Source organism: Balaenoptera ricei, chromosome 1 (assembly GCF_028023285.1).
Source record: "Balaenoptera ricei isolate mBalRic1 chromosome 1, mBalRic1.hap2, whole genome shotgun sequence".
In the NCBI taxonomy this organism is placed as follows: Eukaryota; Metazoa; Chordata; class Mammalia; order Artiodactyla; family Balaenopteridae; genus Balaenoptera; species Balaenoptera ricei.
This window is the reverse complement of record NC_082639.1, coordinates 112,302,567-112,328,521: the sequence shown is the minus strand read 5'-3', so window position 1 is coordinate 112,328,521 and position 25,955 is coordinate 112,302,567. Positions and strand designations below refer to the sequence as shown.

Here is a 25,955-nt window from a genome sequence, read left to right as displayed (position 1 = left end):
CTTACAGGAAATGGTTTCAGTTTTTCACCACTGAGAACGATGTTGGCTGTGGGTTTGTCATATATGGCCTTTATTATGTTGAGGTAGATTCCCTCTATGCCTACCTTCTGGAGAATTTTTATCATAAATGGGTGTTGAACTTTATCAAAAGCTTTTTCTGCATCTATTGAGATGATCATATGGTTTTTATCCTTTAGTTTGTTAATATGGTGTATCACATTGTTTGATTTGCGTATATCAAAGAATCCTTGCATCCCTGGGATAAACCCCACTTGATCATGGTGTATGATTGTTTTAATGTGCTGTTGGATTCTGTTTGCTAGTATTTTGTGAGGATTTTTGTCTCTGTGTTCACCAGAGATATTGGCCTGTAGTTTCCTTTTTTTGTGACATCTTTGTCTGGTTTTGGTATCAGGGTGATGGTGGCCTCATAGAATGAGTTTGGGAGTGTTCCTCCCTCTGCTATATTTTGGAAGAGTTTGAGAAGGATAGGTGTTAGCTCTTCTCTAAATGTTTGATGGAATTCGCCTGTGAAGCCATCTGGTCCTGGGCTTTTGTTTGCTGGAAGATTTTTAATCACAGTTTCAATTTCAGTGCTGTGGTTTGTCTGTTTCTATTTTCTATTTCTTACTGGTTCAGTCTTGGAAGGTTGTGCTTTTCTAAGAACTTGTCCATTTCTTCCAGGTTGTCCATTTTATTGGCATATACTTGCTTGTAGTAATCTCTCGTGATCCTTTGTATTTCTGCTGTGTCAGTTCTTACTTCTCCTTTTTCATTTCTAGTTCTGTTAATTTGAGCCTTCTCCCTTTTTTTCTTGATGAGTCTTGCTAATGGTTTATCAATTTTGTTTATCTTCTCAAAGAACCAGCTTTTAGTTTTATTGATCCTTGCTATTGTTTCATTTCTTTTTCATTTATTTCTGATCTGATCTTTATGATTTCTTTCCTTCTGCTAACTTTGGGGTTTTTTTTATTCATCTTTCTCTAATTGCTTTAGGTGTAAGGTTAGGTTGTTTATGTGAGATTTTTCTTGTTTTTTTTTTTTTAAATTTTATTTATGTATTTATTTATGGCTGTGTTGGGTCTTCATTTTTTTCTTGTTTCTTTTTTTTTTTTTACACACCACACTGTATTTTATTTTTACAAGAGATAAATAGACTGACACCAAGCATTGTACATGGATGACCACAACAAAAGCAACAATGATTGCAATTACCAAACATGAAACACACTCATACTATGTCATAATATTGACATTCAGTCCAGTAATCCTCCACTGTAACAGCTCCTTTACTTTGCAGTGAAAATTGATTTGTATATTCTTTGCCTCTGAGTCCTTGTGGGATTTTTTTTTTTTTTAAATTCAGACAAATTCACAAAAATTATACTCATCCTCATCAGTTCACTCAGTCCCATGTAATTAATTTTTTTTTTCATCTTGATCTTTTGTTAGCAATTTTATGAGTTCATCAGTTTTTCATTAGAGTTCTGAAAATGCTTATTCATTCAGTTCAGCAGTACAGTCAGTTACCAGAAACCTGTACTTGTCAGAGTCTTTTCCATGAATTTCTTAAAGATGAAACCCTTTTATAGGAACATATTTGCAAAAGCATCAGAGTACACACAGAACTGTCTGTAAATGACAAAAGACTTAAAAATGACCACAGTTAAAAATTTGATGAAAGTTCATAATAATGCAGTTGACAAGAAAATTAGTTATTTCTGAGATATACATTTTAAGGTAATAACTAGGATTATGACTTATAACATTATACCAGAACATATAAGATTTTTAGAAATTTCATGTAATATCTGAAACATTTATATTAACATATTTCCATACAAATAACCCAATGAAAGTTTAGTATTAGTTGTTTTGTTTGTTTGATTTTTTATACTGCAGGTTCTTATTAGGCATCAATTTTATACACATCAGTGTATACATGTCAATCCCAATCGCCCAATTCAGCACAACACCATCCCCACCCCACCGCAGTTTTCCCCCCTTGGTGTCCATATGTCCGTTCTCTACATCTGTGTCTCAACCTCTGCCCTGCAAACTGGCTCATCTGTACCATTTTTCTAGGTTCCACATATATGTGTTAATATACGATATTTGTTTTTCTCTTTCTGACTTACTTCACTCTGTATGACAGTCTCTAGATCCATCCACGTCTCAACAAATGACTCAATTTCGTTCCCTTTTATGGCTGAGTAATATTCCATTGTATATATGTACCACATCTTCCTTATCCATTCGTCTGTTGATGGGCATTTAGGTTGCTTCCATGACCTGGCTATTGTAAATAGTGCTGCAATGAACATTCGGGTGCATGTGTCTTTTTGAATTACGGTTTTCTCTGGGTATATGCCCAGTAGTGGGATTGCTGGGTCATATGGTAATTCTATTTTTAGTTTTTTAAGGAACCTCCATATTGTTCTCCATAGTGGCTCTATCAATTTACATTCCCACCAACAGTGCAAGAGGTTTCCCTTTTCTCCACACCCTCTCCAGCATTTGTTGTTTGTAGATTTTCTGATGATGCCCATTCTAACAGGAGTGAGGTGATACCTCATTGTAGTTTTGATTTGCATTTCTCTAATAATTAGTGATGTTGAGCATCTTTTCATGTGCTTCGTGGCCATCTGTCTTCTTTGGAGAAATGTCTATTTAGGTCTTCTGCCCATTTTTGGATTGGGTTGTTTGTTTCTTTAATATTGAGCTGAATGAGCTGTTTATATATTTTGGAGATTAATCCTTTGTCCGTTGATTCGTTTGCAAATATTTTCTCCCATTCTGAGGGTTGTCTTTTGGTCTTGTTTATGGTTTCCTTTGTTGTGCAAAAGCTTTGAAGTTTCATTAGGTCCCATTTGTTTATTTTTGTTTTTATTTCCATTACTCTAGGAGGTGGATCAAAAAAGATCTTACTGTGATTTATGTCAAAGAGTGTTCTTCCTATGTTTTCCTCTAAGAGTTTTATAGTGTCCAGTCTTACATTTAGGTCTCGAATCCATTTTGAGTTTATTTTTGTGTATGGTGTTAGGAAGTATTCTAATTTCATTCTTTTACATGTAGCTGTCCAGTTTTCCCAGCACCACTTATTGAAGAGACTGTCTTTTCTCCATTGTATATCTTTGCCTCCTTTGTCATAGATTAGTTGACCATAGGTGCGTGGGTTTATCTCTGGGCTTTCTATCTTGTTCCATTGATCTATGTTTCTGTTTTTGTGCCAGTACCATATTGTCTTGATTACTGTAGCTTTGTAGTATAGTCTGAAGTCAGGAAGTCTGATTCCTCCAGCTCCGTTTTTTTCCCTCAAGACTGCTTTGGCTATTCGGGGTCTTTTGTGTCTCCATACAAATTTTAAGATGATTTGTTCTAGTTCCGTAAAAAATGCCATTGGTAATTTGATAGGGATTGCATTGAATCTGTAGATTGCTTTGGGTAGTATAGTCATTTTCACAATGTTGATTCTTCCAATCCAAGAACATGGTATATCTCTCCATCTGTTGGTATCATCTTTAATTTCTTTCATCAGTGTCTTATAGTTTTCTGCATACAGGTCTTTTGTCTCCCTAGGTAGGTTTATCCCTAGGTATTTTATTCTTTTTGTTGCAATGGTAAATGGGAGTGTTTCCATAATTTCTCTTTCAGATTTTTCATCATTAGTGTATAGGAATGCAAGAGATTTCTGGGCATTAATTTTGTATCCTGCAACTTTACCATATTCATTAATTAGCTCTAGCAGTTTTCTGGTGGCAGTTTTAGGATTCTCTATGTATAATATCATGTCATCCGCAAACAGTGACAGTTTTACTTCTTCTTTTCCAATTTGTATTCCTTTTATTTCTTTTTCTTCTCTGATTGCCATGGCTAAGACTTCCAAAACTATGTTGAATAATAGTGGTGAGAGTGGACATCCTTGTCTCGTTCCTGATCTTAGAGGAAATGCTTTCAGTTTTTCACCATTGAGAATGATGTTTGCTGTGGGTTTGTCATATATGGCCTTTATTATGTTGAGGTAGGTTCCCTCTATGCCCACTTTCTGGAGAGTTTTTATCATAAATGGGTGTTGAATTTTGTCAAAAGCCTTTTCTGCATCTATTGAGATGATCATATGGTTTTTCTTCTTCAATTTGTTAATATGGTGTATCACATTGATTGATTTGCGTATATTGAAGAATCCTTGCATCCCTGGGATAAATCCCACTTGATCGTGGTGTATAATCCTTTTAATGTGTTGTTGGATTCTGTTTGCTAGTATTTTGCTGAGGATTTTTGCATCTATATTCATCAGTGATATCGGTCTGTAATTTTCTTTCTTTGTAGTGTCTTTGTCTGGTTTTGGTATCAGGGTGATGGTGGCCTCATAGAATGAGTTTGGGAGTGTTCCTTCCTCTGCAATTTTTTGGAAGAGTTTGAGAAGGATAGGTGTTAGCTCTTCTCTAAATGTTTGATAGAATTCACCTGTGAAGCCATCTGGTCCTGGGCTTTTGTTTGTTGGAAGATTTTTAATCACAGTTTCAATTCCAGTGCTTGTGATTGGTCTGTTTATATTTTCTATTTCTTCCTGGTTCAGTCTCGGGAGGTTGTGCTTTTCTAAGAATTTGTCCATTTATTCCAGGTTGTCCATTTTATTGGCATATAGTTGCTTCTAGTAATCTCTTATGATCCTTTGTATTTCTGCAGTGTCAGTTGATACTTCTCCTTTTTCATTTCTAGTTCTATTGATTTGAGTCTTCTCCCTTTTTTTCTTGATGAGTCTGGCTAATGTGTTATCAATTTTGTTTATCTTCTCAAAGAACCAGCTTTTAGTTTTATTGATCTTTGCTATCATTTCCTTCATTCCTTTTTCATTTATTTCTGATCTGATCTTTATGATTTCTTTCCTTCTGCTAACTTTGGGATCTTTTTTTTCTGCTTTCTCTAATTGCTTTAGGTGTCAGTTTGGGTTGTTTATTTGAGATGTTTCTTGTTTCTTGAGGAAGGATTGTATTGCTATAAACTTCCCTCTTAGGACTGCTTTTGCTGCACAATAATTTTTTTAATTGTAGTATAGTTGATTTACAATATTATGTTATTTTCAGGTTTATAGCAAAGTAATTCAATATTTTTGCAGATTATATATTCCATTATAGGTTATTACAAGATAATGGGTATAATTCCCTGTGCTATACAGTAAAAATCCTTGTTCCTTTATCTATTGATATTTTATACAAAGTAGTTTGCTTCTGTTAATCCCTTATTCCTAATATGTTCCATCTCTCTCCTTTAGTAACCACAAGTTTTTCTGTCTGTGAGTCTGTTTCTGTTTTGTATATACATTCTTTTGTGTTATTTTTTAGATTACACATATGAGTGATATACAGTATTTGTCTTTCTGTGTCTTATTTTACTAGGCATAATATTCTCTAGGACCATCCACATTGCTGTAAATGGCAGTATTTTACTCTTTTTAATGGCTGAGTAATATTCCATTATATATGTGTGTGTGTGTGTGTGTGTGTGTATATATATATATATATATATATATATATCACATCTTTTTTTCACCATCAAACGTCATTTATTAGATTCAAAATGATGTCATCGAAGCAAACGAAAGATTTGTATACATTTTTCTTTTTTTGGCTTCCTTGCAGAAATCACATATTATAAAAAAATTTTTATTATAGTTGATTTTCAATGTTGTGTTAGTTCCAGGTGTACAGCAAAGTGATTCAGTTATATACATATATATAATCTTTTTCATATTTTTTTCCCTTACAGGTTATTACAAAAGAGTATGGTTCCCTGTGCTATACAGTAGGTCCTTGTTGGTTATCTATTTTATATATAGTAGTGTGTATATGTTAGTCCCAAACTCCTAATTTATCCCTCCCCCGCCTTCCCCCTAGGGTAACCATAAGTTTGTTTTCTATCTGCAGGTCTATTTCTGTTTTGCATGTAAGTTTATTTGTATCTTTTTTCTTAGATTCCACATATAAACAGTATATGATATTTGCCTTTCTGTCTGGCTTACTTCACTTAGTATGATAATCACTAGGTTCATCCATATTGCTGGAAGTGACATTATTTCATTCTTTTTTACAGCTAATATTCAATTGTATATATATATCACATCTTTTTTAATCCAATCATCTGTCAATGGGCATTTAGGTTGCTTCCATGTCTTAGCTATTGTAAATAGTGCTGCTAAAAACACTGGGGTGCACGTATCTTTTCAAATTAGTGTTTGTAGTTCTTTCCACATATATAACCAGGAATGGAATTTCTGGATCATATGGTAGTTCTATTTTTAGGTTTTTTTTTTTTTAATATAAATTTATTTATTTATTATTTTTGGCTGCATTGGGTCTTTGTTGCTGCACACGGGCTTTCTCTAGTTGCAGCAAGCAGGGGCTACTCTTCGTTGTGGTGCGCGGGCTTCTCATTGCGGTGGCTCCTCCTGTTGCAGAGCACAGGCTCTAGGCACGTGGGCTTCAGTAGCTGTGGTTCACAGACGCTAGAGCACAGGCTCAGTAGTTGTGGCACACAGGCTTAGTTGCTCCGTGGGATGTGGGATCTTCCTGGACCAGGGATCGAACCCGTGTCCCCTGCACTGGCAGGCGGATTCTTAATCATTGCACCACCAGGGAAGTCCCTACATTTACATCTTGAGTTTTTCTATCTGGTATGAGGGAATGTTCTAATCTACTTGTTTTACATGTGGCTGTCCAGCTTTCCCAGTACCACTTGTTGAAGAGACCAATAATGTTTTGCTAGTTATATTTTCCCTAATATATACAAAAAAATAAAAATAAAAACATAGCCAGTAAAGGAAGAAATATTTGCCCATGTACTTCATCAAATTATCTCATGAACTACCCAATCATAGTGCTCCCACACCTAGGGAAGCACTTATACACATACTTCCTTTTTTTTTAATCTAATGCATCCCCATGGAGAAATTCCCCTGGAATTATCACTAGTTATCTTATCTCTTCATAAGGAAAATCATCTTCTAGAGGTACCTGACCCTTACTTACCAAAATCAGGTTTTGGAAGTAAAGCAAAAAATTAAGAAATAATTTTTTGTGGGCCAAGTTAATTTGGGAAGCCCTGGATAGTGTGAGAAAGTGGAACAGCCATGACAAAGCCAAGACTAAGAAATTAGCATAAATAAAGGTTTTATTGGTCAGTCTGGGTGAGTGACATACTGACATACCCTCAATTCACTGTTCCACACACCCAAGGTGCTGAGGCGGCAGGAGGAGAACTAAGCCCATTGCTGGTGAGCAAAGGGTGGGAGGGGGAAAGAACCTAAAGGCCTCTGAGGGTTAACAAGGCTACCGGGACCGGAACCAACGTCCTAGGAACAAATCCAGGATGGAAAAGGCATCATCCAGGGATGGAGGTGTTGGTGATTCTGGACCTAAGGAAGAAAGTGATACACAGAGAGTAAGTGAAAGAGACTAGATAGGGGCAAAGAAGAGGAGTAATATTAAAGGGTAGGAGAGTTAAGGGTTTCCCTTTCCCAAGGAATTAAGAAATGGATCCCTTTGATTCATACTCTTTACTTACCATCCCTAGGAGAGCCACCTGCTTCTTGATGGGTTACTGTGGTCTCTTTCCGGCCCTCACTGTCCACCACAGTCCGGCGCTCCTCTACTGTCTACAAGGAGAAACCCCCACCATATCCCTAACATCACTAAAGGTGAGTTAACTGATTTCTTTACATAGGTCTTCCTTTCCAGAACATTCTCTGCCCATAGTTCCCTTTACCCGACTCTCCCAACTCACCCCATCTGGCTTAGTGATCTTAGTCACAGAGACGCTCTTGAAATAGGATTTGGGCTGGGGCTGCAGAACTGGGCCAAGGCCCTCCTCGGAAACCTGGGTATCAAGATCTAGAAGGGCAGAGAGAGGAAAGAAAAAAGAAAGAGTCCAAGGGAAAGAAGGGAACAAGTGTGGCAGGAAGAAATTTCAGGGAGGGAGAACAAAGGGCTGGTAAATGTCCTTTCCCTCCAAACTCACCATTGTCCTCTCTGGCTCTAGAATGGGGGGTCACAGGCCATGTATCATCAAACTGCAGAAGAAGCCAAAGTAGGTTAAATGACACCTTTCAATTAAATTTGAGGGGATCACAGAACCCAAACTATTTCCAAGTTCCAAAACTACTTTTCCTCAGGAGAAATAATCCCAGCCAGGATAGCTTTATTTACTTACACTTTCCTCCTTCCTGTTTTATGTATCCCTCTACCAAAAAGCATTCCTCAACTGATACTTTTCTGTCCTCCCTCAAGAAGTCTGCTTTGTCCAAGAATCATTTAAACCAGCAATTTTTTTTAAACAGAAAGCAGAACTCACATTTCCCCCCAGAGAAAATCCTACAAGAAGCTTAATACAGAAAACAAATAAATAACACCAAGTGGAGGGCCTAGGACTCCAACCCAAGACTGTTAAGATTCCAACAAGGTTTCTAGTCTTTGCAGTCAGTTTTCTCCACAGGCTCCCACTTCAGGCCCAGATGTACTCACCCTATGAAAAGGTCTCTGGGAGCCCCAGCCTGGTGCTGGTTTGGAGGATTCAGTTCTTGCATCACTCTCCAAGGCCCCACGAAAGATCCTAGGCTGGTGACTATCTGGATACTTAAGCATTGAGTCCCGAAGCGTCTGTCCTTCCTGCCGTCTCTCACCAGGTGTCTCTGACTCAGGACCTGGAAGTTCTGCAGAAAGGTGGCAGGTGGATGTTGGGGACTTGGGACTCCTTTAAATCTCCTTGAAATCATCACTTTTCTCACACTTCCCAACCCCCAACTACTCTCTGCAGGTTCCTTTTTTCACCCACCGACCCAGCAGAAACCACAGGGCAACCACACACCAGGAGGGCGGGAAGGCAAGGTCCAGGCCCCCATCTCGCTGAAGATGTTATTGAAATCCCGTACTAGGTCATCAAAGCCGAAGTTATCGTGGAAACGCATCCCTCCTCCTGGGCTGAAGCTGAAGCCGAAGCCAAATTCCTCGGGGGGCTGGGGACCCTCAAACCTCGAGCTCCCACGGCCCCACGTGGCTCCTTCTTCTTCCTCATCATCTTCATCTTCATCGCGAGTCATCCCTCCAAAAAAGGGATCTCTGTGGCTAGGGGTGGAGGCAGATCGGCCACCAAGATTTCAGCACTACTTAAACCATAAAGTCAGTTAGTGGGTGACAAAGTGAGACAAGAGTTGCGATCTAGGAAGCTGAAGTGAGGGTTAAGGGGACTGGCCATCGGGTTTGTTTTGTTTTTACCAAAGTCAGTCCTCACCTCGTGGCTCCCCCAAACGCTTCCGCTCGGCTTTTCTTCACTGTTCCCCAGCCCCTCCCTTCTCTCCCAACGTCCTGCTCACTTGCTCATTGTTCTCTTCCCCAGAGCCCTATTGTCTTCCCCACCCGCGCCCCTGTTGCACCACCCCAGACTGGAGAAAGGTTTAAGCGGTTGTTTCCTCTCCTCTTAACGACCGCCCTGGTTACTGTCGCGGGGTGAGTGCTCAATGTTGACTTCCGTTCTCTCCGCAGGAGTTGAAGGAGCAGGGAAAAGGATGTTTTTCCAAAAATAGGGTGTCAAGGGTCAAGCTCCCCTCAGAGGATCCCGCCCCGCCTTTTCTGGTCCGGACCCGCTCTCACCTCCGAGGTCCAGAAAAGCCGAAAAAGCCCCGAAAGAGGTCAAAGAGGCTCATTCCCGCAGTGGGACTCGAACCTTCGAACCCCACAGCTGGTGGCAGCCAGAGCTACGCTGTCGGAAATTGAGCGAAGCGTCAGACCACGGTACCGGAAAGCAAGCCTGCGATCGGACACTGTCGTAAAACGACCGTAAGCCGGACTGGGTGGGGGGGGCACGGCAGACGGGCCTATCACGTTCCAAAGGCTCTTATACTCCGTTTCCTGTGAAGGGAGCGGGCGTACTGAATTTTCGTTTTCCAACGATCACCTGCCTCCTAAGCCAATTCTCCTTCCTGCCGATCAACCCGCTCCAACAGGGTGTTTCGAGGGTTTGACACTGGATGGCACCAGAGGCAGCCGCCAGAGGGCAGCCCACCCGCACAAATGAACCGGACCGAGACCCTCCCTCACCGCCGGCCCACCACACCCATGGGCTACCAGTCTTCCTTCTAAACCCACCTCGCCCCTTTCCTCCGTCCAGTTTGTTTCTTGACTGACACAATTAAGTCTAATATTAGAGGGATGGATAAAATGTTGCATTAAGCTCCTTCTAGTATAGTGACTTCCCCAGAGTTGAGTATAAGATAAAAGACAGAGGAACGCATGGATTTAACTCCATCTCTCCAGCTATTAAGGAGTTTGTCATAACTATAAAGGATTCTCCTAATTCTTCCAGGCAGGGTCTGCAACCACCAGGATAAAGACTTTGTAAGAGAGCAAGGGAAATCTATTGAAGAGTCTTGGGAGAGAATCTGGGGCTGTAAGTATCCCCTTTTTCGGGTCACTGACTTGAAAAGCCTCCCCCTCGCTCTACCCCCACCTCCATCCCAACCCTGGCCTTGCTCTAGACTCCTCCTTTTCAAGGGGTTGGATATTAGCTACTTGAAGTGAAAGCACTCAAGAAGTAAGAACTACTGCTTCAGTTTTGCTAGCCAACAGTGCATGTTGCCCTCATTTCTTTCCAGTTCATTTGCCTGGACCCATCTAAATTAAATTTTGATTCTACAAAGCCATTTCTTTCAACTCCTGCTTAATCCTCTCCCCTTCCACCCAATATCTTGCTCTCCCTTCACTGCCTAAAATCTGCTGTAGATCTGGAGGAAATGAAGATTTGCAGTGATTCTTTCCAGGCACCACGCTGTGTAATTCTTAGGGGAGGGGGGGGAAGGGAATGCCCTCAAGGGCAAGATGATACTAGCACATTAAGGTCAGAGGAGTTCTTAAAGGGCGAAGATTTCATTTTATTCCACTGCCTTCGGGGCCTGCTAGAGAAGGCCCAGTTGGTACAGTAATATTTATTCACCAAGCTGGTCATCGACGAGACTGAGGATATCCTAGACGGAGCAAGAATGGGCAGAGGCTGAAGGTAGAGGTTTTCTTTTTATATATACAAGACACATTAATCCATTAAATTTGAGGACACAGTACAAAAAAAAAAAAAAAAAAAACACTTCAACTAATTCATCTGACAATGCTGTTCATATTCATGACGCCATTTTTTTGTTGTTGTTGTTTTGTTTCCTAATAATAAAGGAGGAGACTTAGGGCTGTTGGGCTGATATATATTTGGGGGTCCCCCCTCCCTACCTCACCCACACACCACCAGGGTGAACAGGAGGAGGAGAAGGGAGGGCAGGGCCCACAGCAAAGTTTCATAATCTTGAATGCAAGGGGGGAGGAGAAGAGGAAAGGAAGAAAAAAAAAAGGAGAAATACAAATCCTATAATACATACAACAGAGTGGGGATGGTATGGGAATGGGACAGACATGAAGCTGAGGCATGGGATGGGCCGCTGGGGGTGGGGGCAGTGGAACCCCCCCACATTCCTTTCTCTCTTTGATGCTGTTTCCATAGTTGCCAGGCTGAGAAGCCCTCTCAGAAGATGGGACCGGGAGAAGAGAGTCAGGGCCTCAGTTGGCCCCCCAGCTGTAGCTGTTGTAGGCAGACTTGTTGGTCTGGGGCTTCTGCGGGATGGAGCTGGTCTGGCTACGTTGCCCGCTGCCCGTCTGCAGGGGAATGGGAGGGTGAATGGGGAGGAAAAAGATGTCTAGTTAGTGGGACAAATTTATGACATCTTCAGGTGGAAATCTGGAAATTGTTTTACTCTCCCATTCCCCTTGCTTAGAAACTACTCTGAAGCTTACTTCTCAACCATAGGAAATTTGTTTTATACAGCAGTTAGAGCACCTCTGACAAGTAAAAAAACACTCTCAAACTTTAAATAAGGGAAAGATGAAAAGAGGGCGGGATACTTTTAGAGACAAGATAGTGCATCAGTTCTACTAATTTTCAATTTCACCTTCTCCTCACCCCCCAAACCCACCTTGCCCTGATCCGAGGAAAGGCTACTCTCTAGAGAGAATTACAGCCTCTTGGAGATGAGTGATCACAAGGTGATTTCACTTTCACTGATCCCCATGAATGCCTCAATTTGGACATCTGTCTTTGAGAGCAAGGCAGCCCTTATTCTAGCTCCGCAACCACCTATGAGGAAGGGGGAGAGGTCACCTGCACCACCCCAGGGCTCCCCACCCCTACCACACATCTGCGAGCCCATTTCAGGAAAGGTAAGAGAGACAGTCTGAGGCCCCAGGCTCCAGATGCTGCCCCAAGAATCCTTTCCATTCCGGTAACCAAGTGTTTCAAGAGTTGGGGAAGGGTAGAAAGAAAAAGAGGACACTGAGGAGAGGAGGACAAGAGAGGAACGGGAGGCCAGAGAGCTCAGCAAGGTGTCTGTGTTTGTGTATCCCGATTTGTGACCGTGCAATCTTTTCTCTTCAAGTTCCCTGAGACTGTGGAGGTGAAATGGGGACTGAAAAGGAGTGGGTTCAAGCATATCATCATTCAGTTTCATTACCTGCTCCTCCTGCTGGCGCTGGCAACAGAGAATCATCTGCAAATATGGTAGCTGAGGCAGAACCAGGATATATGGAAAATAAAGGGACAAACTTTGACAATAGAACTCCACCATTAGAAGGGAAAGCTATAATGTCAGGGAAGGGGGAAGGCTGGGAGAGGTAAGAGGGGAGGTGTGACCCAGGTCTGATAGGATGAGGACAACTGTGCTATGGGAGGAGGTGGAGGAGAAAGGCACCAAAGGAACTGGGCAAAAAAGGTTTCAATCTGGCCTCTTCTCTGACATCTCCTTTGCCGGCCACTCGTGTTGTGTGCGCTTGTGTCTGTATGTGCTGTGTGCCCATGGCTGGCGCTGGGGAGGACTGGGTGAAGGTGGTGGTGAGGAAGGGTAAGAAAAGGAAAGGGGAGGTAGTTTTAGGGTATAGGAAGGAAGAGGAAGGGAAAGGAAAGAGGGGGAAGGGCTATTACCTGGCCATCCTGCTGCAGGTGATGGTGAAGGATCTGGGAGTGCGGTTGCTGATGGGGGGTCAGAATGTGCATAAAGGGGGCAGGTGGGTAAGCAGCAGCTGTGGCCGGATTGATGGGCCCCCCACTTCCTAGGGCTGAAGGCAAGTTGAAGGAGGCAGCAGGAGTACCGGAATGAAAACCTTGTTTCTCAAAGGACTGCTATCCAGGAGAATGGGAGGAGAGAGAGTAAAAGGGATCAGCAAACTAATCCTCAGAATTTCTGAACCCAAGATCCCCCACCCTCAGAAAGCAGCATGGTATCATAGAATGAATGCTGCACCTGAAGTCAGACATTCAGGTCTCAGCCTCAGCTCTACCCTTTAACAGCTGTGTGATCCTGAGAAAATTAATCTCTCAGCTTCATTTTCTCTTAACATAAATCACGGATGCTATTAACCTCTCAGTTGTAAGGACCAAATGAGAGGATAGATGTGAGAGCACTTCGTAAATTCTAACATGGTTCATGAACACAGTGAAATCTGCTGACTACTCTTAGCACAAACAGGGATACCCCTGGAGTTGGGTAAAAATTAGAACTCCTTGGATATTTCAAAAGAAATGAATACACACTGAGGTATCTTGAGTGTTAACGGTCTTGGCCATGAAAGACTCCACCATAACTCCTCATACTTTACATCAAACTTTTAATTATTTATGGTGTGTGTTGGGGGGAGCAACACAATACAAATCTGTGGATAATTCAGATGCCTCACTTTAGCTACTGGGTTGTGTCCTCTCCTACTCTGTTTATAGATATACTTACAAAAAGAATGGAAAGAACTAGTTTCCCTTCATTCCATATCTGTTCTCTCGGAAACTTATGAAAAGGTTGGGAGTGGGTATGTAAAGGGCCAGGATAGTTGCACAGTAAATCACATGACATATCACAACAATTTACCACACTGCACCTTCCTGTAACATTTTTCTTGCTTTTTCCCAGAGGGCTAAATTTAAACTTCTTCAAGAAACTGAAGTTTAGAGACACTCATTTTCTAGTAGAATGGATTTCCTGACACCTCTCTTAGGGTTGTTCTTCACTGTATTTTTTTCCCCCTTTGGCCGCGCCACTCAGCTTGCGGGATCTTAGTTCCCCGACCAGGGACTGAACCCGGGCCATGGCAATGAGAGCGCCAAGTCCTAACCACTGGACCGCCAAGGAACTCCCATGTTCACTGTACTTCTATCATTCCAACTCCACCTCCTCTATGTCATTTCTTTTTCCACTTCTATCCAGAGCCAGGCACCTACCTGGGTTTTGGAGTACACAGAACCCGAGATATCTGGCACGCCTGTGTTACTGGAGGTGACTGATACACCTGGGGGGAGGAGGAAACAGACAGGAGGATTAGCTCAGCTAGCTGCCTGGCCCCATCCCTGGGAGATGATGTGTGTAGTAGCCCTTCTAGCTATAGCACTGCAAGGGAATTTTGGTCTGTTTTTCCAGCTTCATGTCAGTCCTGAGGGATAAGAGTTCATGACACAAAAGCTCCCTAGGTTCTCCTGCCCTTTCCAGATGTGTACTGAGTATTTATGTGAGAGTGAGGTGTGTTGTATTGGGGAGGACTAGGGAATATAGCCAAACCTCACTAGCATATGGTTTTCAAAACACTTTTCTGTGCCAAAGCCCAACAGGATTGTATTAAACTTTTAACGTCCATTTCAAATCAACTGACCCAAACTCCACTCAGTTCTGCAGTCCTGCTCATGAATGGGCTCAAAATCCATGCCTCCACAGCATAAGGTAAGTATTAGAGGAGCACTCCTATTCAACCCCCAAGAGCACTTTCATTCTCGGAGCCTCAGTTTACTTAGTCCAGCTTCCCCAGTCTTGGCACTTCTACGCTACAGACTTATGATTTAAAGAGCTGGCACAAAGGCTAATTTCCATTTACTCAGTTTAAGCCAAAGCATGGAGAGAGAGGGGTAAGGAAGGTAGATAGGGGTAGGCTATCTCCTACAGCCTAGGTGGAACACAAAAATCCAACTGTCATTCTAGTTTACAACTTCACCTTTTCCACGAGATAAAAGCTCTAATCCATACTCGAGCAACTTGCATGTTTCCTATTGAAAACCTCCCTACCACCAACTACAATTTTAAGGAAACCACAATAGTACAATTCTCCATTTTGATTTGTACTCCTTAAACTGAACTACACATACTGTACCTCCTAGGGTATGGGGCAAAAAGTCAAGGATAGGAAAAAGCCATCAGGTAAAATAACCCAGCAACTTACTTGAGAAATTGTATACCAATATTGAAGGAAAAGTAACTCAAATTTAACTAGGAATTTAGAGCATCCTTTCTAAATATGTTAGTTTTCAGGAAGTGAGATAAAATGAAATCTCAGAAAAACTTTGCATTTCAGTTTATGTCTTTGGATCATTCTCCTCTGCTGTTAGAACACTTTGTTGAGAGTTTTTTTGAAGCCCTAAACTGACCAAATCACAAATGAGGAATTCTCCATTCACCCACAATTCAACAGTAATCTCCCTTCAAACTCCAGAACCCAAATCCTCTCTAGACCAAGGCAGCCTTCAAAAGCTAAGCCCACCTTGGACAGCCACTTTAGAATCTTCCCAGTAGAAGTGGCATCTTACTCTGGAGAACCCTCCCACATCACAAGGCCAGATAGTTCTAGGGAGGAGCAAATACCAACTAGGAAAAGAACAGAACTACAGAAACCAAGCATGAGAAAATACTTCCCATCTCCAAAGTATCAACTCTACACTTTAAAGGCACTTAAGAAAAAGGGGACAATACAGGAACTAACATGATAGCTTTTTCCCTTCCCTTTTCAAGCCCCAGGTGCCCATTTGGCAAATCACTAGTAATAGGCATAACTTTAAGAACAGGAGTTCATTTATGTAAAAAGCTAAGCTAATGAGGAGGTTTGTGTGGAAGGGTTGAGAGTAAGGTGTAATAGGATATAAATGGAACATTTTTGAGAGGAACCAGAAGAGACAATGATCTTTACTGCAAAGGCTCAAACAGCTTGCTGACACCACTTGGTCACCCCATACAGAATGGGAAAAATGGCCGATTCTCAAGCCAGGTGGTAGGGAGGAATTTAGTTCCAATGTGCCCCTACCTGGTCTCATTCTTTCCAGAGGGTGGACTAGCTAAAAAACAGCTTCTAGTCTAGAGGCCTTAATTGGCCTGTTGGTTAAAACAACTGGAAATGCTGGAAAAAAGAGAATACTTTGTGTAGTAGCCCTAAATGGCCTCGGTGTAAGCATCTGAGACCCTAGAAAATAATGGGCATTGGTTTCCCTATCATTCACCAGTAATTAGCAATCTCCTCAGACTACAGTTTTCTTGCTTTCCTTCCAACAGTCAACACCCCCTGATTACCCCCACTCCCAAGCAGGGATGATCATACAAACACAATGTGGATGGCCGGGAGGAGAAACAAGAATCTTCCTCCAGAGATTGGTTGAGAGAACCAATCTCTCCCAGCATGGCAGCCCCTGGGAAGGCTGGTCACACTCACAGGACAAAATTACTCCAGAGGGCTGGGAACAAATACAAAGAAAGTGAAATATCTAGGTTTCCAATTAACCAAGGACAGAGTTCTCACTGTCCAAGTTAACTATATGAACGAAGGGCTGACGGTGTACCAGTTGGATTGAGAGGGGATGAGAATTTCCATAGTCAAGGAGATGTCTAACCAAACCTCTCTCACACATTCTTAGCTATACCCACAAGTGCAAAACAACTAATAATCCACAATCCCTGAAAAGCCATCGAGGGACTAAGAACAATGTTCCAGGCTAGAACAGTTTCCACAGCCTGAGTCATCAACTAGCTGGTCACTAATGACTTTATCTGATCTCAATCAGCCACTTGGCCTTTGGGAACCAGATGTGGGAATTAAGCCTTGGGAGATACTTTCCTAACAAAAGCTCTGAACACCATCTCTTCAGCCTTTCACAATGACATGACACGAACTTTTTTGTCCTTTCTCCTCTGCTTATGTCAGAGACAAGGGGAAGATCTAAATGGAAAAGTGAAGAGCTATAATAAGCATGGAGAATCGGGCATTTTCTACAAATAGCTTTCTTGACTAACCAATCAACAGGCTGGGAACTGAGGCCACTTCCCCTCCCCCACCTTAATAAAATCACCATACTGAAAAGTTAACAGTTCTTTGGCTATGCTGGGGTTTGATTGAAAAGGCCACCCTCCACCCTTCATCCACAGCACAACATTGGCTCCTAGTGTCCAGAAAGACATGCACGGAAAGAACGCCAGAGTTAGCTAAAGAAATACCACAGTTTATTGAAGACTACAAATATTTTGTTACAAGTTGAAACTACATGCCTTCCAGAAATCAAAAGCAACAGCAGGTGTGTGCATTGATGCTTCGGAGGAGGTGCTGCACCGCTTGAATTCGAAATGGGTAAGACAGGGTCAGACACATGGGGGAGAGGGAAATGGGGGAAGGGCAAGTTCAAAAGCCCAGAAGGTATCCACCAACTCATTTCCCCAAGCCACGCAGGCCATGGCCACAGCTCAGCAGGCTCTCCTCAGTGGTCTGGTTTCTGAAACAAGACTTCAGTGCAAATTTACACACACACACAAAACACAGCCCCCAGCCTTGGGCCAAATTAGCTCTCTGCCGTCCAGAAATGCTTGTAAGGGGGTGGATATTTTCTTCCTAAAAGGAATCAAATACATAAAAATAAATGAATTCAGAGGTTGATGAGGAATGGGATGACAAGAGCCCTCTGTGGGGTTGGGAACTGGGGATTCTTAAAGGGCTGTTATAGGAGGTCTCTGAAATCTTAAGGGAAGTATGAAGCTAGGATTTCCAAAATCAGCTATGCCATTTTCTTCTATTACCAATCATCTACCTCTTCAAATTCTTGAACCTGGTCCAGCTAAGACCTAAATCTAACATTCTTGGAATAGGGCCACTCCAAGACAAAAGCTTATAATCCTCCCCACCAAAGACTAGGGTGGACCTGCTCAGTGAGAGGGGGCCCTAGGCACAAGGAGTCTGGGTATTATTAAATCTCAATGGGGTCTCTCAGGATTTCTTTAGTTTAAATCTTGACCCACTCTAAGTCATACAACACAGTTCAAAGCTCCACCTGTTAGATCCCAGACCTACTGCCCTCTTTGCTCAGCTCAGTTTCCCAATAATTGAAAACCTTGGGCAATTTTAACCACCTGGAGCCCATACAAGGGTGAAGAACACAGATGTAGCTCCATCCAAATCACCATGTAACCATAACTAAGCTAAGAATTTTAAAGGACAACCCTCAACTCCAACCCCAAGCAATGGCAACCACCTCCTCCCCATACACATCTACAAGGCACTGAAAAAAGTAGATGGAATTGTTTTATTCGAAGACTCTTACTCCCTGTCCTCCAAAAATGGAGAGTAGGTGTCAGGTATGGGAGCAGGGATAGGCTAAATATCTTTTAGGTCAGCACCCATTCAGAGGATTCCCGTATTTCCCTCCCTGCCATCAGAGGTGCAAATGGACTTTGCAAAGAGACCAGCCATACAAATGAAGGAACATAAAGGTCCAACTCTCCCTCTATTGAGTATTCATGCCTTACTCCTTTCTCTCCACATCTTCGGCCCTCTAGATAGGCAATAAAAAGGGGCCACATGAGAAAAGCAGTACTACAAAGAGATTTAAGCCAAACCTACCACAGCATGCTAGCTAAGAACCCATTTAACTCTTCTATTCAGTGAATATATCCCCTATTGTACTACCAGTACCTTAAATGTTAACACTTGCCTCCACTGACATCTCAGTAAAATCTTGGGGCCCTCTGCTTCCCACCCAAAGTTTAGGCCAGCCAACATATTCTAATAGCCAACTCATGCGCCAGGGCATTCCCGTCATGAGTAGTGGATACACATTCTAGCATTAAGCTCCTCTGTTGGTGCTGCTCAGACAGACACCCAAGTCAGGCAGACATTAACAATCATACACGGAGCAGCAGCACACCCTCACCAACCCTGTTTTCTCAAGCACCAGATCTTCCTCCCTGAAGCTCATTTAATGACATCCCACAGACACCAATGACAGCCAGGGTCAAGGTGAGCTTACCAGTGTTGTATCCATGAGACCCATATCCACTTGGCTGTTGGAAAGGGGTGGCTGATGCATTCACACTGACATTCACACCATGCTGCTTGGAAGAGGTAGGAGCCACCTGAAGAGCAATAGGCCAGAACTACATTGAAATGGCAGCAAAGTACCACTCAACCGACCCCTTCTACTCCAGAGACTGGGCATTCAGCTGGCTACCCACTCTGATGTATGCTGTCCACAGTTTACTTAGCAAAATGGGTTCAGGGAATGAATGAGAGTCTGAGGGAAGCAAAGCTGTACATTCCCCCTTTAGCTAATTCTATGAATGGGTAATCCCTTATCCCAATCCCAGCCCCACTCCCTCTCCCAGGCCAGAAAGAGGCTAGAGGTGGAAACTGTTCCTCTTCATTCATTATTAAAAAGTCATCTAGCCTTGAAAGCAGCTAGCATAGTGTCCAGGGCTAGGATTCTTCACCACAAGTAAAGACCAAGCCCAAGTACTTACAGGGAACACAGCAGGCCCATACTGGAAGGTGCTGGGGAGGCCCGGAACCCCTGTGTAGTATGGCAGGCTGGTGTAACTGTAGCCAGGAGGCAGCGCCGGGTTCAGGAATGTCTGCTGCGTGGTATGGTGAGTCTGTGTCTGGTTCTGCTGGGGCTGGGCCAAGGTTGTGGCCGGGGCCGGGGAGGAGGCATCCCCACGGCCGAACTTTGTGAGGTCACCTGTGACACGAGAGGCTAAATGTATCTGCCTCTTTCACCCCCCAACACCAATGCAGAATTTCCTCTTCTGGTTTCACATGATTCCAGGAGAGCCTTCAGAGACTATTAAAGTTCAGTGCTTTGAATTACATTTCTTTGCGGCTCCATTTAGCACTGCTCAGCACACACTCCGCACAGTGCTAGTCAAGGACTAATGTTGCATGACTGCGCAATACTGTGGCAGAAACCGGCTCCCAGAATAAAGCTCCTGTATGATTTCCCTGCCCACCTGTTTTCTTTCATCTCTTCCCCACCCCACCCCCTCCTTTCCTTCTCTGCTTCCCCTCCATGGGGAAAACTCCATGCTGGACTTGAAAAACAATGCTAGGTCAGGGAAAATGACAGGTCAATAAGGTCAACAATAGGTCAGGCCCTGGCCTAGCAAGGCAATGAGACTGCCACATGAGTAAGGAACAGAAGCAGAGATGAGTAGAGGAAGGCCAGTTCAACCACAGTACTTCCTGGAAAAAGCTAGAGAATAGCTGAGGAGTCAACACATCATCCGGAGTCACAGGGAGACAACAGAAAGCGGGATGAGAAGCCAAGTTGCTACATGCCCATCTTCAGCAGGATTCTGAATCTACCAACCCTGATTTACCACATCCATTTTGTACTTCTGTCAAAGATCTTAATTAAAGTGAGAACTGGATCCCTTCCTTCTACTAATCAGGTTTCTGCCACCAAGGCCAACACAACTTCCCTTTATTCAGCCCCATCCCAATCCTACCAGAATAAGGGTTGCTGGCCAGGCTACCATCCCTCCCAGTCAGCGGAGTGGTGGGTGTGGGAAATGGGATGCTGTAGTAATCCTGAAAGAGAGAGATAAAAGAGCAGAGACTCAGTGCCACTCATTCCCAGAAGTGAGGACGTGTCATTCAGCGTGAGAAGCAAGAGAATGTTGGAGTACTGCAATTTATCCAGCCATTGATTAAGCTGGCTTGAACTGGCACAAACTCCATATTACTCTTGCATACACTGTCACCCCTGCCTGGCCATGGGGACAGTCAGGCAAGGTCTACAAGTATGCCCACCAGGAAACACTTCAAGTCCATCAGTACCAATAATATTCTCAAACCTCTAGATATTATCCCTAATATTCTACTACTACTGAGAAAACAGATCTTCCTTCTGGAATTCATCAAAGTGTTTGAGACATACAGGAAGCATCCCAAGAGCTCCACAGTACTCTGAGCTTTAGAACAGGTTAAAATGTGTTTACTTCAAAGATGCCACAACTCTGATTAAAAAAAAAAAAATTACCTTCTGTTGGAACCACTCTCTAAGTACATTCTAATATATCTTAAAGTATGTGTATGGAGGTATGGCTTGAGAAAGAGCCAAGTCTGTGACTTATCAACTGAACATTTGGAATAATCCAAACATTAATTTTAAGATCACTTTCTTTTCCTAAGCTCTACAACCATATACTCACCAATGGAAATCTTGTCTGAAGCATCTGCAAGTCATCATAACCATATACTTGTGGCTGAAAGATACAAACATGTAACAATATTAATGAGGACTGGTCATGATGGTAGCAAACCAAGGAGCTAACAGACAAGATAAATCAACATTCATCCTCATTCTTAAGAAGAAGAGGACATAAATTATTTCCTTCATTTTCTTTAAGAAAGAAGTGAAATACAAAGAGATTACATGATTCATGAAAGGTCTTGAAGCTTTCCTCGAGCTACACAGTGATTCAACTAGGCTGGCCTCTGGGTAGCAGTAGGGTATGCACAAGTCATACACACATAGCCTGCTTTATTCTACCTGTCTTTGTCTCCTTTGCCCTTCAAAATATGGCTTAAAATTTATCTCCTTCAGAAAGGATTCACATTTTACTCTACTCTTTAATGTTTGGGTACTAAGGTAGTGTGTTAGATATTAAAAAAGTGCTAATGGATGTTTCATTTGTATGATATTCTTCTAGACTCTCTGAAGGCAAAAACAAGTTGTTTTTTTTTTTTTAATTTTTATTGGAGTATAGTTGATTTACCATGTTGTGTTAGTTTCAGGTGTACAGCAAAGTGAATCAGTTATACATATAACATATATCCACTCTTTTTAGATTCTTTTCCCATATAGGCCATTACAGAGTACTGAGTAGAGTTCCCTGTGCTACACAGTAGGTTCTTATTAGTTATCTATTTTATATACAGTAGTGTGTATATGTCCATCCCAATCTCCCAATTTATCCCTCCCCCCCCCCACCCCCGCCCTAATCCCCTGGTAAACATAAGTTTGAAAAACATGTTTTTTAAAAAATTTTTTAAATAAATATCCTTCATCTTAATAGGCACTGAATACACGAAGCTGATAGAAGACACAACAGAGCAAAAGGCTACTACTGTCAGTCATCTATTCTCAGATAGCCCCAGACTAAGTCAGGGAACTCTACTCCAACTAGGTCAGAGGCAGCATAGACCCCCAGAAATTAGGAATCAATCCAACTAGAGAAAATAATTTCCTAAGAAATTGAAAGGGATTCAAGTTAGACACTCTGGCCTTTGGCTTCTGAGGCCCAGAAATTGTGTTTCACCCGAGAAAATACACAATAGAGGACCTGGTCTAGGTTTAGTCCTTCCTCTCTAAAAAATTATTTTTTTCCAAAACTACAAAGATTAAAAACTTGTTTATATGTGACAACCACTCATTTATTATTTAATTATATTCTTCCACCTGAAGCCATAGCCATAAAGAATAGCCATACCACCTTCCTCTTTTGGAGAAGATCCTTCAGTCTCACTTACCGGGTAGGCATGTAACAGCCCTGGAGCCATAATATATGGATTAGGCAACAACGGCGGGACCCCAGGAGGGAGGTTGGGAGGAGCTTTTCCTGAAAGAGAAATTATATTTTTATCTTGTCACACTATTACTTTGCTCGTCCATACCAAAGGAATGCAATTCATCTTCTATGCAGGGTTACCTGAAGTCGTAGCAACTGAGCTTCGAGTGGAGGCTGTGACGGTAGAGTTGCTGCCTAGGCTGAGGCCCAAGCTACTGCCACTATTGAGACTGGAAGAGACACTGACCACTGGGGGAGGTGCAGAGACTGTGCTGGATGTGGTGGAGAAAGTGCTGGAGGAAGAATGAAGATTCGCCTCACTCTCCACGTTTGTGTGCTTCAAAAAGGCCGTGCAGTGGAAGAGAGGAGGAGGAAACAGTGATTAGTATAACAGGTCAGGAAAGACAATCCCTTCTGTTGATTATATCACACCAACTTCTCAATTAAAAAGACTGAGGCAGGGTACTAGGGTGCTCTCTGCCAAAGTAATTAGAAGAAGTTACTAAATACTGTCTGGCTACACATTCCCCAACATTCATCTGGTAAAGATGGTAACAACAGACCCACTGCACATTATCACCCTGTTCAGAAAGGCAGCAGAGCGAGTAGGGACAAACTCTCTAGAAACCAACACTGACTAGTCAATGAGGAGACAGAAGATAGGTCTGAAAAATATATCATAGTCTTCTCTCCCACATTCTTCTTCACTAGGCCAGCACAACGGACCAGTTCACAAGCTAGAAAGAAGTACAAGTTCTAATGAATTTAAACCTGAAATAGTATACTTGAGGAAAGAGAGATTCCTGAGAAAGCCTTAACCCTCATTACCTTGCCCCAGGCTTTTGACAAACCAGACACCTTTGCCCAAAACAGGTCCTTCTGAAGTTAGTTTCCTTCCTTACCATCTCAGCTTAATTACACAAATTGTTATAAAATCACAACAGTGAAATTAATTCTTTGGCCAAAAGCTCTCATCTGGCCTCTACTTTCATAGGATGCCCAGACTCAAACTGATTATTTTCAGGACTCATGTCTGCCATACTGCAGACCAATGAATGAAAATGGCTGTACCAGTAAGAAAGGGATGTATGTTCTTACAGAATTTATCATAGCACACAAAGCCCCACCCAATTACAGTGTTAAAAAAAAAAAAGGTCATATATTCAAAAAAAGTCACTTCCAGGGCTTTGAGAATTGGCCTACAGCTCTGCAATATTTCTGGATTCTTCTGCCTCTCTTGGCTTCAAACATCCTTTTACTCCTTTCCTGAAACTTCAGATGAATTATCATTTTGCCACCTCATGAAGAAATTTTCAAGAGTCCCTTCTTGGGAGACTCTTACAGTTGGATAGTTGTTTAAGTGTAACAGGACCACACTTCCTCTTTTATAGCATCACACTTACCAAAAGAGTGGATGTCGAAGTGCGCCCAGAAGATGTTGATGATGAAAGGGTATTCTGCTGAGTAGATAACGTGCTGTAAGGTAAAAGAGGTTGCCATTAGCCATAGGGCTATGGTTACCTGACCTGAAGCTTCAGTCAAGAACACAGGCCAGACACAGAGAACTGACTTGTGGTTGCCGGCAGGAGGGGTGGGGAGGGATAGCGTGGGAGTTCTGGGTTAGCAGATGCAAACTAGTATATAAACAATGGATGAACAACAAGGTCCTACTGTATAGCACACGGAAATATATTCAATATCCTGTGATAAACCATAATGGAAAAAAATATTTAAAAAATATGTATATGTATAACTGAATCACTTTGCTGTACAGCAGAAATTAACATAACATTGTAAATCAACTATACATCGATTGAAAAAAAAAAAAGAACATAGGTAAAGAAGGCAGAATATGGGACCAAGGAGATCTGAGATCATATGGTAAACACAATGGCCAGCCAGGGGTAGTGAGCAGTTAAAGCAAGAATGGGTGTTGAAAAAGGGGAAAAAGCCTCCTGTCTTTACTTTCCATAGCTTTTAGGTCACCCACTTAGCTAATGTGGTCTCTGCTAGGCAGAGAGGACAAGATAGAACCAGAGAGCTCTGTTATTACTACTCACCAACCCAAACCTCCATCCTCACCCCAAATCACCTGCTGTGTTGTGTGGTGGTAGTATTTGGAATCTCCTCATTGTGGCTCAAGCCACCCAAGGAAGATGAGTGCTGATTGGTTGTCGTCAGTAAGGAAGCTGCAGATACCGTTTCACTGAGAGGGGGGATGCTAGAAGTGGAAGGTGAGTCAGATTTCACAGCAGAGCCTGTAGCACCTGGAAATAAAGAAAGGAATTCACCTCATCAGAGGAAGTTATTAAGAGGTGACGACAGCCCTAGGCTGTCCCAAAGACAAGAGTGTGAGTCATTGAGTAATGGACCAGTAACATTTAGGTACAATCTTTTCTTTTTTTTTTTAATTCCAAGCATTTCACAGCACTGATCTCATTCGTCCAATAAAGAGAACCCAGAGGATTATCACTGTTACAAGACAGAGAACCTGAAACTTACGATAGTTTGAGATTAAACAGCAAGGTAGAAAGAACCAAGCTAAGACTATACCAGGAGTTTTGATCACTGAGGCAGGGCTCTTTTCACAACAATCTACGAAATGCAAAAATATTTAAAGGGGAGTAAAAACACTACAACTGAGAGGAAAAAGCCTGGAGAACACTCACCTTCAACAGATTGCGTGGTCTGTAACTGCGTGGCCTGCACAGAACTGAAGCCATTCTGGTACAAAAAACAGAGGAATAAGAAACAGACAAACTCAAGTGAATAGGTCAAGTTAGCACACTGACTCAGCTTAACTTCTGTCAACCAATTTCTTTCAGAGAAATTCTACAAGTTAATGAAAGGATTAACATAATGTATACTACCTAAACAAAATAAAAACAACAAAAATTTAGAAACAACAAAAATAAGATATACCAACCCTGTGTGACCCAGGGCAACAGAAGGCAATGCCCAAACTGCTGAAGAGATCCCAAACCCCAAACAGATACAGGAAAGGTCCAAATCCAGTGATCCCTGGGGGAGGATGTGGGAGTATGACAGTTCAGCCAAACCACCTATTCTGCTGGCTGCATCTGACAGTCACTCCACATTGCCTCTAGCATATGCTGTCCCCCTCACCAAGCCAAGACATAGCAAGGTGAGGTCTACTGATATGCACCCACAGAAGGCTGGCAATCAGATCTTCCAAGAAAACAGGTAATTGAGACTGATTCTACTAAAGAGAATGAATCTTTAGTGCAGAGAGAATGATCTTCTGGCTCTAAGTCTCCAAGGTTAGTGAAGAGAACTTTTATTT

The 25,955-nt window shown here is 42.3% G+C and overlaps 2 protein-coding genes and 2 non-coding genes across 19 annotated transcripts in view; all 4 read right to left on the bottom strand.

Annotated features, from left to right (window-relative positions):
• Window positions 1-7,152: 7,152 nt before the first annotated feature.
• On the bottom strand, window positions 7,153-9,792 carry HAX1 (HCLS1 associated protein X-1). 2 transcript variants are annotated; one of them, XM_059901935.1, is made up of 7 exons: window positions 9,645-9,792; window positions 8,863-9,119; window positions 8,520-8,707; window positions 8,017-8,068; window positions 7,783-7,889; window positions 7,564-7,654; window positions 7,153-7,414 (listed from the first exon to the last, which is right to left on the bottom strand). In XM_059901935.1, the coding sequence occupies exons 1-7, from the start codon at window positions 9,695-9,697 to the stop codon at window positions 7,329-7,331; spliced, it is 834 nt and encodes a 277-aa protein (XP_059757918.1). In that variant the 5' UTR covers window positions 9,698-9,792; the 3' UTR covers window positions 7,153-7,328. The 2 variants fall into 2 exon arrangements, with proteins under 2 accessions (XP_059757918.1, XP_059757927.1); XM_059901944.1 differs by having other exon boundaries at window positions 8,863-9,157; window positions 9,645-9,744.
• Window positions 9,793-10,800: 1,008 nt separating this feature from the next.
• Window positions 10,801-25,955, bottom strand: part of UBAP2L (ubiquitin associated protein 2 like) — a 43,370-nt gene continuing 28,215 nt past the window's right edge. For 2 of the 15 annotated variants that reach the window (XM_059932499.1, XM_059932505.1), the window contains 13 exons: window positions 25,321-25,375; window positions 24,744-24,918; window positions 24,055-24,127; window positions 22,793-22,988; window positions 22,614-22,702; window positions 21,293-21,346; window positions 20,588-20,669; window positions 19,604-19,821; window positions 19,114-19,219; window positions 14,293-14,360; window positions 13,006-13,203; window positions 12,539-12,589; window positions 10,801-11,014 (listed from right to left, as the gene is read on the bottom strand). In XM_059932499.1, coding sequence (XP_059788482.1) covers window positions 10,976-11,014; window positions 12,539-12,589; window positions 13,006-13,203; window positions 14,293-14,360; window positions 19,114-19,219; window positions 19,604-19,821; window positions 20,588-20,669; window positions 21,293-21,346; window positions 22,614-22,702; window positions 22,793-22,988; window positions 24,055-24,127; window positions 24,744-24,918; window positions 25,321-25,375 — 1,404 coding nt within the window. In that variant the 3' untranslated portion in view covers window positions 10,801-10,975. Of the gene's footprint in view, window positions 11,015-11,386; window positions 11,688-12,538; window positions 12,590-13,005; window positions 13,204-14,292; window positions 14,361-17,298; window positions 17,703-19,113; window positions 19,220-19,603; window positions 19,822-20,587; window positions 20,670-21,292; window positions 21,347-22,613; window positions 22,703-22,792; window positions 22,989-24,054; window positions 24,128-24,743; window positions 24,919-25,320; window positions 25,376-25,955 lie in introns of those variants that run through there. The other 13 variants (XM_059932496.1, XM_059932501.1, XM_059932502.1 and 10 more) reach the window with 8 other exon arrangements.
• LOC132354892 (small nucleolar RNA SNORA58) lies at window positions 20,754-20,889 on the bottom strand. Its single transcript, XR_009499453.1, has one exon. It is a non-coding gene; the product is annotated as a small nucleolar RNA SNORA58 (small nucleolar RNA).
• Window positions 25,681-25,817, bottom strand: LOC132354898 (small nucleolar RNA SNORA58). The gene has a single exon (XR_009499455.1). It is a non-coding gene; the product is annotated as a small nucleolar RNA SNORA58 (small nucleolar RNA).